At 44.3% G+C, this 12,784-nt stretch overlaps 1 protein-coding gene across 1 annotated transcript in view; it reads right to left on the bottom strand.

The window, feature by feature from the left end:
• Nucleotides 1-505: 505 nt before the first annotated feature.
• The window catches only part of ALG13 (ALG13 UDP-N-acetylglucosaminyltransferase subunit), a 31,332-nt gene continuing 19,053 nt past the window's right edge, over nt 506-12,784 (bottom strand). Inside the window, exons 21-29 of the mRNA XM_075435273.1 lie at nt 12,479-12,611; nt 11,978-12,013; nt 11,793-11,860; nt 11,114-11,176; nt 10,608-10,776; nt 9,196-9,318; nt 3,536-3,576; nt 2,521-2,701; nt 506-1,386 (exon numbers count right to left, since the gene is read on the bottom strand). Coding sequence (XP_075291388.1) covers nt 1,121-1,386; nt 2,521-2,701; nt 3,536-3,576; nt 9,196-9,318; nt 10,608-10,776; nt 11,114-11,176; nt 11,793-11,860; nt 11,978-12,013; nt 12,479-12,611 — 1,080 coding nt within the window. The 3' untranslated portion in view covers nt 506-1,120. The remainder of the gene's footprint in view (nt 1,387-2,520; nt 2,702-3,535; nt 3,577-9,195; nt 9,319-10,607; nt 10,777-11,113; nt 11,177-11,792; nt 11,861-11,977; nt 12,014-12,478; nt 12,612-12,784) is intronic.

The raw sequence follows: 12,784 nt of genomic DNA, 5'->3' as shown, positions 1-12,784 counted from the left end.
TTCACCATCACCTGGAACAGAGTCAGAGCATTCACTAGACTGCCTCTACACACACGTGAAAGATTTGTGTAATAAGTGTCTTTGCTGGGTTTCAGGGTCTCCAGCTCGCACCCACTTCTTGTTGATTTTGCATGTACAGGGCAGGTTTCTATCCAGGACACAGCCTGTGCAGACAGTCATGGGAAAGACCTGCAGTTCACATGCACAGGCTATTCAATGTTTTCTTCCTAAACTTAGCAACAAAGACACAGCCAGAGCTTTCCACTGCACTTCATTCCCGTGCTGAAAGCTTCTGCTGCTCTCTCCTAGAAGGCTGGAGCAGCCTTAGCCCACGCAAGACAACTGCATTTCTTCAGCCCAGGCTGTTGGGTGACTAATTGCCTGGAACATAACCTGCCAGTGATAAATGACCACTCATTTTCATGTGTTCAATGCTTTTATTTTGTGCTACCGGTGCAAATTAAACACCAAGGCTACCACCATTTGTGCAACAGCTTTCACAAAACAAATCTTACAAACATACAGCAATATACAACAGATCAAAACAGTATTCTTACACTTTTAAGAGTCATGAAACCTATGCAGAATGAAATTAGACAGAAGAAATACGGCTATTACACATATGTGACCACTAGGGGCAAAGAAGTTTTGTTTTGTGAAATCTGAGAAAGCCAACCTACTTCAAATCTTTTCATCCTCTAATGACCCTGTGCTCAATTTTTATCTGTACTTGTAATGGCAGCCTATTTCAGTGCTTAAACAAGAACCAGGTGTCCAAGTGTTCCAGTGTAACCCCTCAGAGGTACATGATGCAGCATTCCTTTAGTGATAGCATACGGTTTTACACATACTTCATGCAGTCAAATTCAAGCTTTGTGTTCCCTGCACTACGGTTTGTGTATATTCTTTTCCTATGCTTTTCTACATAATTGACTAAAACAACATCTCGTCAACTATCACTAGCATAAACCTAAAGAGAAACATGAAATCTGAATGCAGTTTAATCAACTGAACCAGCCCACTAAGACAAGAGAACATTTAGGAAACAACACTAACATACAGCTGACAAACAAGAAACAAGAGAAACCAAGGGCAAGAAGTAAGCTTAGAGCTCCCAGATTTACATTCCTTGAGGCACGTCATGAGGTGCAGGGTTAGGTGAGGCAATATAGCCGACTTGGTGCAGTGGTCCAGAACTTACAGCATTAGCAATTGGCAGAGAATTTCCACAGGGTGGATTTACTGGATGCCAGGTACTAATACAGCGATAGGCAGGTACTAAAGAATCAAACCCAGGAAGAGACTGCTGGCTGAAGGGGTCCGACACCACTGGGTAATAAACTGGCCCATAGGACAGCGGTGGAGGCTCTGCATGTTGGAAGTTACCTTAAAAAACAGAACAAAATACACACGCTTACCATATTTTACCATACCTATGGCCTTTTTATGTAGGCTTTCATTACCATGAGCACAGCAGCATTTTGGTGGCCAAAAGGGAGAATCCATTTAGATGGGAATGTTATGCCCCTGTATGTTCCTCCTAACAGAGGGGTCAAAATCATTTGTGTCCTAAGTTAGACTCAAGGACAACCTGCTCATCTTGTCACTAATCCCTGTTCAAGAACTGCTTAGCAGCACTCTGCACTGGAGTGGCAGCTTTTTCAAGAGGGACCCAGGTAGAGAGGCAACATATTTTTCCCCATTTGATCTCTGACCATATGACACTAATTTATGCAAAAGAACCACCCTAGCTGAACAGGCTGAGGCATTATCAGAGCAAGAAGCCCATATGCACCTGAGCAAGTTTTGTTCTGATGCGCTCCTTCCCAACACTGGCTGTTTGCCATGTTCCATAGATTTTAATGAGCTAGGCATCTGACCTTTTTGACATATTTTTCCTCATTTAATACAATCCTCCTATTTACTGCCAAGTGTATCTACAAGCTTGTTACAAAGCTGTTAGGTGAAACTAAGTTTTGCTGTAAATTTTACGCCAGTAAGAGACACAACTAGCAATAAGGGCTACTCGAGAGATAACAGCTCAGCATGCTGAGCCTAAGACCAAGGTTTGCAACATCTTCCTTTGAAAAGTTCCCATGAAGCTGAAGTACTGATGCTCAGTGCCTGCCAAAACTCCTCTGTCTCCTTTACTTTAAATACAGGCATTCTGTTGTGATACCATGACTATTTGCCTACCAGTGAGCAAAGAGATTCCTTCACAGTTTTAGAAAAAGTTCTCCCAAGTCAAAGTTAGCACCCCTAGCAGAGGCTTAGAAAGTATTATTTCTTCCTTTTTATGCCTTTAGAAAGCCCTTGACACACTGGTGGCTACACCAGTGACTCTAGCATACTTTAAACGGTACTACAGATGGCAGAGAAACTTGTGATAACCCCTTACAAGGCTTAATCTGTCCTCCCAACCCATGCTTCTAGCAGGCAAGCAGCTCCTATGGAGCAGTCCTCCTCTGAAAACCTATTCCCTCATTAGTTGTGTATGTGGTCTTATACTCAAATACTAACCATTTGCAGGTGCTTCCAAAGGAACCTGGTGGACTTCAGTTCGCCCAGCATCAGCGTAGAGCTGAGGTACTGACTGATCTAGGACAGGAGTTGGCTCAGCATACGCTGGATAAACTTCCACAGGTGATGGTGGCAGCACTGGCTGTACATACACCATGGAAGGCCAATAGCTCTGATAATACTTTGAGAAAAGGAAAAAAATACAAGGTCATGCATACAACCACATACTCTCCACCCCTCCTCAAACAACTACTAGTTTCAGGTCTAAATTTATAAGGAAGAGCATTTTTTCCTTCCTAGCCTCTTATGATAATACACACACCAAAAAACCCCAATACAGCCTACCAGAAAAGACACTGCAATACTTGCAGCAACAGCCACCTCAGCTCCACATTGCTTTTGTGTCAGAAACCTTTACAGAGAAGGAAGATTCCCACCTATGGGTTTTGTCATATTCAAAGAAATTTTTCCTATTTCTTCAGTTGAAGAAGCTAACATCACTTCTTTTACTTCCCTGAGCAGCAGCACTAGCCTGCCCGTGGCTGCTACTGCAGAGACAACTCTTCAGCAGAGCAAGAGTTCCCACAACACAGAGCAATGGTGCTACCCTGGCTGAACGCAGCTGGGCAAGTCCTAGAAGACTCCAACCACACACCTCTACATGGGCTTTGATGTCTCATCTAAGTAAACAGATTTTCTTAAGAGTCCCTCAGGTTCCTCCCTTTATCTTCACGAAAACAGCAATATTTATCCACCATCCTCCACAAAAACACCACCACCACAATTCAGAGTAAAACAACTAAACATACATACTACTGTGCTTCACATTCTGAGCTACAACTTTGCTTCCTGAGCTACACACTTTCATCTCCACCAAGCAAGCCTACACGTATCAACAGCAAGTGCAGAGGATGCACGTGCAGCACAGCTGGAAGCCTTAACTACATCAGTACCTTTGTCAAGAAACCCAGTAGTTTTTACAAGCAATTTACTGTACTCATTTAAAAGCACTTACTTGCAATCCCAGGTTAAAATAATACCTCAAGACCTTTGTATCTGAAATTAAAGGATATGACATTAAAGAGCAGAAAAGTATAAACCAAGAAGCAACAGAAATTTACACACATTAAGAGCATTTTATTTTAAGTTACTCTTCCTTAACAAATAAGAGTACGTGCTGGTTCTGGCTGGGGTCGAGTTCGGTTTCTCCCCAGCAGCTGGCACGGGGCTGTGGTTTGGATCCGTGCTGGAAACAGCGTTGATAACCCCGGGATGTTTCCGTTCTCGCTGCGCAGTGCTCACACAGCATCAAGGCCCTTCCTGCTCCTCACACCGCCCGCCAGCCAGTGGGCTGAGGGTGCGCAAGTGGGAGGGGACACAGCCGGACAGCTGACCCCAACCGACCAATGGGATAGCCCATACCGTGACGTCATGCTCAGCATATAAAGCTGGGGGAGGGAGGAGGAAGAGGGGGACGTTCAGAATGATGGCGTTTGTCTTCCCAAGTTTCTGTTACGTGTGCTGGAGCCCAGTTTCCTGGAGATGCCAGAACACCTGCCTGCTGATGGCGAGTACTGAATGAATTCCTTGTTTTCCTCTCCTTGAACACGTGGCTTTTGCTTTAACTGTAAAATCGTTTTTATCTCAAGCCATGAGTTTTCTCACTTCTAGCCTTCTGATTCCCTCCCCCATCTCTGAGGGGGAGGGAGCAAGCGGCTGTGTGGGGCTTAGTTGCCAGCTGGGGTTAAACCACGACAGAGTATTTCAGCACTATTTCTTTAAAGTTTTGAGGGTAAAGAATACATCTTGAATATAAAGATTTGTTAAAACTAGTTTGTCTTTTTAAAGTTAATCCCCTCAGATGTCTGTGCAATAGCTGACCACTTGCCTGACCAACTTATTATCAAACTTCAACGCTTACAGTAGCTTTAATTTTCATTTATTCACCTTGATTACTGAAGTGATAATTGTCAGTGTTGTTACAACTCTCCACTGTCTAAGCAACTAGGACTTTAGCAATTCCGTGTGCCTATGATGGCTGGGTTTGCAGACAAAAAAGTATTTCGGCAAGTAAGAATTTCATTATAAGCCCATACATAAAGTTGCCCACTAAAAGCACTGCCTGCCTGCCTCCCTACAGAAATGAGAAAGGGTTTGGAAGCACGCAGACAGGCAGGAGCAGCCTTCTCACACGCCAGTGACAATTCACCGCCAATGTACACACATTTTACACACACTCTGCATACATATTGCAAATACCCATACTAAGCTGGAATGCGAGACAACTCCACAGAGACTCCGGCTTCACACCGCTTCTGCCCAGCGTTAACTCTAGCTCTGCCACATCTCCAGCTTCAGGGCTTTTGTAAGCAATGACCACAGAGACGTGTCAATGGGGACAACGTACGCAGCAACCCTAGAGACCTTCTGACCTCGTCTGGGGATCACCCCAACTATTACAGCAAGTCAGAAAAGGGAGGGGGGGGAGGAATAAGGAAAATGCTCCCTCCTTCCCCCTTCTCGCAAGGCTACTCGGATCCCCGCTTTCTTGCAAGTTGTCTTTTACTCTGTCTGCCATCTACTGAGTATTTTGCCCCCAGGCACATACACGATATGCTGAAAATCAATGCCAGATGTGGGGAGGAACTTTGAAACCACTGTCCAAGAACAACAGGGTTTTGGACTTGGAAACGCATTTCCAACTGTCCAAAAACAGCGAAGCAGGTTTAAACCTTTCAAGCTGACCACTGAAAGGAAAGAAGAGAGCGCGTGCTTTAATCCTATGATGCAGTTCTGCAACCGTGCATGAGAAAAATTCTTGATTTCTCAGAGATCCAAACACAGATTTGTTTTAAAGGCTCAGGAAGAACAAGTCCTGTTCCACAGCGGTAGGTGTGCGTGTGTGTGCACACATAGACTTTGTTCAGTAATGCAGGGATCAGAAAGGGAAAGCAGGGAGACAACTGAAAAGGACTGAGCTGCTCAGGGCTTCAACTTAGCAGCACGCCCAGAGTTGCCATGTCTACCCCACCTTCTTACCACCTGCCCAATTCCCCCTGGAGTGGGGCCTTGGCTCCGCATCGCTGCCCTGTGCACACATTACCACACACGCAGACTTCCCCAGCCCTGCTCTGCTACGGTATTGCGTGTCCTGTTCTGCAGCAGAGAGGCACAGCGTCAAACACAAACCCCAAGAGTTCTGAAACGCTCGAGGATTTGTTCCTCTGCTGCTGTTGCACTTCTGATCAGGGCAACAATCCACACAGCTATTTCAGGAAGCACACACGGATCCTTCCCTACACCTCACAGCTGTGAGCTTTCTCCTGGAAGTGCTGGCAATGTGGCTGTGACATTGACCACAGCCAGTAAAATATTAAAAATAACACAAAGGCTCACAAAAACGACAACTTCTCACTATCCAGCTGAAACGGCATCTACATTTGGAACAAGGAGTTTTGCGTTTGTTTTTTTAATCTGATTTTGTTCTTCAATTGTTTATGCAAATCTATGCAAAAGAAGCAGCTGCTTCATGGCAGCGATAACACTACAAAGGAGGAGCTGGGAGACTGAAGTGACAAACTGATACTGGAGAGACTGACGTCTGTGGAATGCTGGAACAGAAGCCAGTACAGTAGGAGACCAGTTTTTGTTTATATTCCGCTTTTAGATGTCTAGAAATCAAGTCAGTCTTCAGGAAAACACGACTACCTTATGACGCCACAGCTAAGCCAAAGAAAGTTAACTACACTGACACGAAAATACAAAGACCACGCTGACGACTGATACAAATCTCACCTGACAACGCACCAGGACTAAAGCACGGGAACATTTTTCCTGCACTGGTGGGAAGCTCTGCTCAAGCCTGAACCCTGCTGCAGGCTCTGGAACACGGCATCACCAAGCGGTCTTTACCAACAGCTCCTTCAAATACGAGGGCACAGCCAAGGGTCGGACACCTGAGGTCACCACGTCAATAAACACGTTGCACAAGCCCTAAGGCTCCATAAAATAAAGATCCAAGAGACTCTGAAAATCGCAACAAACGCAGAAGTACCAAGGAATACTAAGGCACGCGGCAGGTTTTCCTCCCAAGCCCAGGGCTTCAGCCTGTCAACAGTCACACTCCCAGTCTACACCAGGCCTGCAAGGATCTGCAGCAAAGTGCACAGAGCTCGAGGCCAAGTACACCAACGTACTTCATCCTGCCTCTCCATTTCTGAAGTTAAAGGCCACAGAGATTATACTACAGCTGTGTGACAACATGAACACCACATGCAAATCCTTAATAACTGCCAACCAAAACATCCTTCAAAACATTTCTACAGTCTATGCCAAGGAGGACATGGCCAATGTTCTGTGGAGTGACTCAGCTGAAGAGCTACAGGCAGGGGCCGAAGAGGTTATTAATCCCCCCCCACTCCAGATTCTTGTCAGTACACTTCACACCCAGTTCTCCCAAGTGCTAAAATGCTCAGTTAAGGGCATTCAGTTAAAGCAGAAAATGTTAACTCGGACGCGTCCACAGTAGTGTCATCTAGAGCGATGCTACTGCGGCAGGGCAGCGGAACACAGAACATTCAAGATTAACAATAATACCAGGAATGGAGAGCACCCGCCAGAGAGTGGAGTCACTGCAGAGCACATTCGCAGTACCGGTGAAAGCACAAGGCCATTGAGCTGTGTCCATATTAGTATAATCTAGAGTGATAGCACTGCAGCATGGAAATGGAACACAGAACCAAAACTGCCATATACCTGAAATAGACAGTTATAAGAATGGGTTTTGTTTTGGTTTTTTTTGGGGGGGGGAGGCAATCAAGTCGGTCAGTTACAGTGAAACTCCACTTGTCAAAACTGGCAAAAAGGAACACTTGGATTTCACAGACCCTACACATATGCAGCCAGTTCCTTCCCTCCCTCATCAATGAATGAAAAGCTACTCTCCACACCGACAGGGAACATGAGAGGTTCAGGAACTTCAAATAAGTGTCGCATGTATGAGAAAATCATGTCAGCTGCTCTATCTATAAATGGCTATTAGAACAAGCTAGCTATGATGCACAGACTTTCAACAGATCCAGGGGATAGGAGATAACTAAAAAGCCTTCAGAGCAACACCTGCTATGTGAAGAACAGCAACGTAAACAGGCAGCCTGCTCTGCACTGCCGCTCTTCAGAGCGGGCTACAGCTCACCTCTAGCTTGGCCTCACTGCTGCCAAAAATAGCTTCCCCCCATGCTCCCTGCCGGAGCAGGCAGAGACAGCTGGAGCTGTTGTACATGAGGCAGTGGCAACCCAGGTAACCGTAACTGAACGCCAGCTCCTACCCAGAGCATTTCTGCTCCAAGCTGGGCACTGCACATTAGGACAAGCTCAAGCTTGCTATGAAGAGGACAAGCAGGCTGAATAACCAAGTTCTTATGTTGTTTTCTGTTTGTTTGTTTTGTTTTTGGGTGGCTTTGTTGTGTTGTTTTTTGGGGGGGTTTTTTGTTGTTTTTTTTTTTACAGCCCTTCTAAGTTTTTAACCCTTAGTGCAGTCTGTGCCAATGCACTGTCAAAAGACTGGGTAAGGGGACATGCATAGGGTAGAGCATTTTCTACAGCTGTCCAAAACTACACATCACCAACAATCCTGCTCAGCTAGGACAGGACACTGCATCACAGAACAGTTTGATCTGCCTCTTGAAATGTGTGCAGTGATGCAATGGTGGCACACCTGGGCCTCACAGCATTCCCCACCTAGAGAAACACAAGTTAGACAGCATCACACCAAGCAGTACTGTTATTCCTGTAGCTGAGACACGCTTAGCTTGCAATAAGGACAGCATACAATTTAATCTTTGGGTTATTAAGCAAAACTCTGTGAATTACATGCTCTGTTTATGCCTTGTGAACCACAAATATGGCAGAACGAGTAGCCACATTAACAAGAAAAAAAGTCAAATATGTACATGCCTCACACTGCTTACCAGGCTTGGCTGTCTGACACAGCCTTGCATGGTATGATGATATTCTGTAATTGCAAGAGCAAGTTGACTAAAGATTAGCACTTTGAAAATGAAGTCCACATTCAGCTGATCAAGCTGAAAGCTGTTTGTGAGCTGCTCTGCTGGCTCTACTATGATTGATCTTTGCACGCTCATTGCTTAATAGCTGAAGCGTACCTTCAACACTGTCGTAGCTTGCAACAGCATACGGAAAGGCTGTGCACCCAAGGAACAAGATGGCCCCACACTTTATGCCCAGTTTCTGACACCACAGAATGACATCTTGGAGCCATACAGGAAACCATCACAACATCCCACTGAACTGTGCAACAGCTTGACTTCATAGATACACTCATAGATACACTTCTTTTTTTTCAATCAGTTCTCAGAAAAAATGATTACTCCCACAAGAACCAGTATGATATAGGCCAAGCACCCTCTCCCTTGGTATTCATTTCTTTAGGATGCTGTCTAAATCACATATTGAGTCAGATAGGAACTTGCTATTCAGAACTGGGAATCAAAACATTTTTAGCAGAAGCATCCATAATATTATTTCTCACTCCCTGCAAGCTGCAAAAGAGCCATTTCTTCTCACTACAGGTATTCCATTAAGTTTCCATGGAGAACAGAAGTCAGAAGCGTGCTGAAGAGCAGCAGCAGTAAAAGCACAAAATACCATCATTACCTCGAGGCAGATCACTGCCACTGGGATCACAAGAGTAAGGTGGAAGAACGGCACCAGCTTCTCCCACCTCACTGACTGGAGGAAGAGGAGATGAATAAATTGGGAACGGCACCGAAGAAACTGCTACAATTAGAAGGAAACAAAAGTCAAGTCAAATTCGCAATAGCATGTCAAACGAGCAACATGCTAAATTACACAATTAAGCATGCACTTCTTTGTCACTTCAGCGCAGCTAAACACAAGTTTTAACAAAGTTCTCTCTAGTAATCACTTTAAAGGAAGTCCAGAAGAAATTTAAAACCAGATGGGAAAGTTCCAATCTCACAAGCCTCAACCATATGTCTATCTGCAAGCTTCAGGTTCCAGCTAAGAACACATGTCATTTCCAATCATTTCTCCATACTAGAAGGCAGGCCAGACTTTCCTTACATAACTCTCTGTCCTAGAACAACAAGGAACAGACTAATCACTTTAAGTTATCAGAAGCGTGACAATAAGCCCACAAAAAAAGGGAAGGTTCAAGAGACATCAGGCCAAAAATCGTTTTGGACAGAACACTGTTAAATATTCATTATGTAGCCCAGAGCTGTAGCACACCTGCAGGTTGTTTGTAATGGCACTAGTGAGTAGACAGAGAACCATGCTGACTAAACTCTCATGCAGAGTGGAGAAAACAAAACCAAGGAGAAAAATGAGAGAAGAAAAGGGAGACAGAACTGAGCAGAATTGAAGGGGGAGGTTTTTTTGGATGCTAAATGGAAGAGTTACAGAAGACAACTAAAGTCCTCTTTCTAACAAGGGAAAAATCGTTTTTTCTTAACAGACGTTTCACATGAACAAAGTAGAACATTTCAGGTTGTAAGTGCACCACGTGACAAATCACAGATTTGATCTCCTTGCACAGAAAGGACTATGCACAGGAGCTAACTAAGGGCCACAAAAATGAACCAGACATTTGTATGGATCCTCAATCATCACACCCAGTGACTCTTTTGGAAGGGATAGTAAGGCCTCAGTAAAACCAGTATCTCAACTCAAGAGGAAAATTAACTGTAGGAAGTAGGGGAAGAAGAGAACTGCCACGAACTTCTGCCTTCTGAAAAGAACTTCCTAGCAAAACACTTGGCACTGATGGCTAAAGGTGGCAAGGCTGGAAGCCAAAGCAGACAGTTCCAATTCCCATGCACATTCAAGGGCAACAGTCCCCTCCAAAACATGAAAGCAACAAGTCAGCAGTGAAGTTACAACTACTACGAAGTCATTTTAAGCCAAAGCAAGTGATACCTTTCTTTTTTGTTTCAACAGCCTTTTAGCATTTGCCTTGGATGGGTAGGAAAAATAAAAAACAGGAGGGGAAGATGTAACAGAAAACAAAGACATCCAGGTCCACAGCCATATTATGTACACTCTACCTGGCCTCCCTACAGAAAGGGAAGATACTATGATCGGGTGAACTGCTGTCTGTGGGGGAACTGCTGTTGTGACGCTGGCTGGAGTGGAGGCAGCAGCATTTGAGGAGAAGCCTGTAGCTGGAGCAGCATAAACACCTGGTGAGGCTGAGACTGCTGCAGAGTTCACCACCTGGAAAAGAGTCAGAGCATTCACTAGACTGCCTCTACAACTGGCTTTGACAAAGACTATGGAAATACCACAGTTCAAGAATTCTCACTTCACATAAATGCATGCAGAGGCAGCTAACTCTCCCAGTTCTCTAAAAATTGGCTTGAAAATACAGGTTTAGAGTTGCAGACATCTACAAAGCATCTTCTCACCCTTCTGTTTTGCTTGTATTTATAGGGAACTGTAATCTTTGTTACAAGATGCTTTAAGGGCGGTAGAGGGACCCCACAAACTGACACTAACCAAGCAGAGCAGTCACTTCTCCACAGGACTACCACAACAAAGTACTAGATACTACCTTTTGGGGATAGCTGTATGAAGCCACTCCATCTTGAGGTGACACTGAGACTGGCCCTTCTTCCTAAAGGAATTCCAAAGCAAGCATGGTCCATTTAAGAGGCAAAGCAGTCACAAGGTGCACAGCCCACACCCCTATTTTTTTTTTTTTTTTTACTTATTTATGGACTACAGAGAGGATCTTTTGTAACTTGAGTAAAATCAGTTTTGTTCTGACACGCACAGGACTGGCTTTCACAGCCACTGTAGACCAGTAGGTGACTAGATTTTGTTTCAGATTAAAAAAAAAATGTTCCAAAGTCAGTTCTATCACAGGCGAGATCTCTCCAGTTCCACTATGGAGGAGTAAGACTAACTGGTATAGGACTTGAAGGGTAGCCTGATAAAAGCAAGAGCTGTCTGGAGCAGACGAAGAAAAGTAAACAGCACTCAAATACTTGTTTTCTCTTTGCAGAGGGAAAGGTGGAAAAATCATTCACGTACCTAGTACAATTCAGACTGTACTGGCAAACTCAACCTCACCATTAAGGGAGGTGAATATATAAATGAATCCATCGCTCCTTTCTTCCAAAAGGAGTCTCTGACCTACTCTGTTAAACGTGCATCCAAGGACAGTTTCTATGAAGAATGCCACACACATCAAGGATTCCTAATCTGAAGAGACAGAGACTAAAGCTTACCAAGTTTGCTGTAGCTTCTGCTGAACTAAATACTGTTGCAGTTTCACAGTCAGGATCTGGAGGACATAGGCAAAATTAAGTGAAAAATGTAGCATTAAATCTACTCCTTCAGAAACTTATAAAAAGGTCACAATGACTGCATTTTCACCAAGGGTTCTATCAGTAAAGACTGCAGTTTTACTTACCTGGAGGCACATAGATATATTCTTCATGAAATTTCCCTACAAGGGAGAGAACAGGAAACTTTGATTCAGGGGGAGGGAAAAAAAAACCAGCTTGAAGCTGAAGGTACCCGAACTACATTTCAGTATACCCATCAATGAACTGCTATCACTATCATCTTGTTTTGTGCAGAAAGGGTAGAGAACCACTCAAAATATGCTCATTTTGTTATTCCACCAAGTATCAAGGTTGCCATTGCCAAATTCACACCATGCGTTTTTAAGCAGCAGCTTGGCTTGCTACAGACCTACCCAATCACAAGGCTGATGGTGTAACAAGCTTAAACAGAAGTGATACATTTCTATCAGACAGTGGAGAACAATAACATGCTCCCATGCGTGTTCAAAGCTCACAATAAAGAGATATTTAGTAGATGTAAGGATCCTGCTTTGACAATCAAAAGCACACTGAAGATCTTCTAAACCTGTCATTTCTCTTCACCCACTAATCCTTTAAGAACTCACCATTTTCACTTGCTTCTTCTTCCTCCTCTGAGGAATTCAGGGTCTGCTTGTTAGGTGGAACAGAGTGTGGGCCCCTCCTTGCTACCCAAAATCCTGCTGGACCATGGACAATCGGAGCAGGGCTACCCTGGCTCTAAAATGCAAAGGCAGAAGCATGCATTTAGAAATGGTTTAAAGACTATCCATGCTCTACACACACAGTAAAACAGCCTGGCAGACCAAGCTTGCTGCAACCAAAACTTACTAGAATTACCACCTGCGTGTCTGTTCCTATACACCTTGATTACACCGAAACAGTTGCAGACG

The sequence above is a fragment of the Opisthocomus hoazin genome, chromosome 14 (assembly GCF_030867145.1).
Source record: "Opisthocomus hoazin isolate bOpiHoa1 chromosome 14, bOpiHoa1.hap1, whole genome shotgun sequence".
NCBI classification, from domain to species: Eukaryota; Metazoa; Chordata; class Aves; order Opisthocomiformes; family Opisthocomidae; genus Opisthocomus; species Opisthocomus hoazin.
This window is presented reverse-complemented; position numbering and strand designations above follow the sequence as displayed.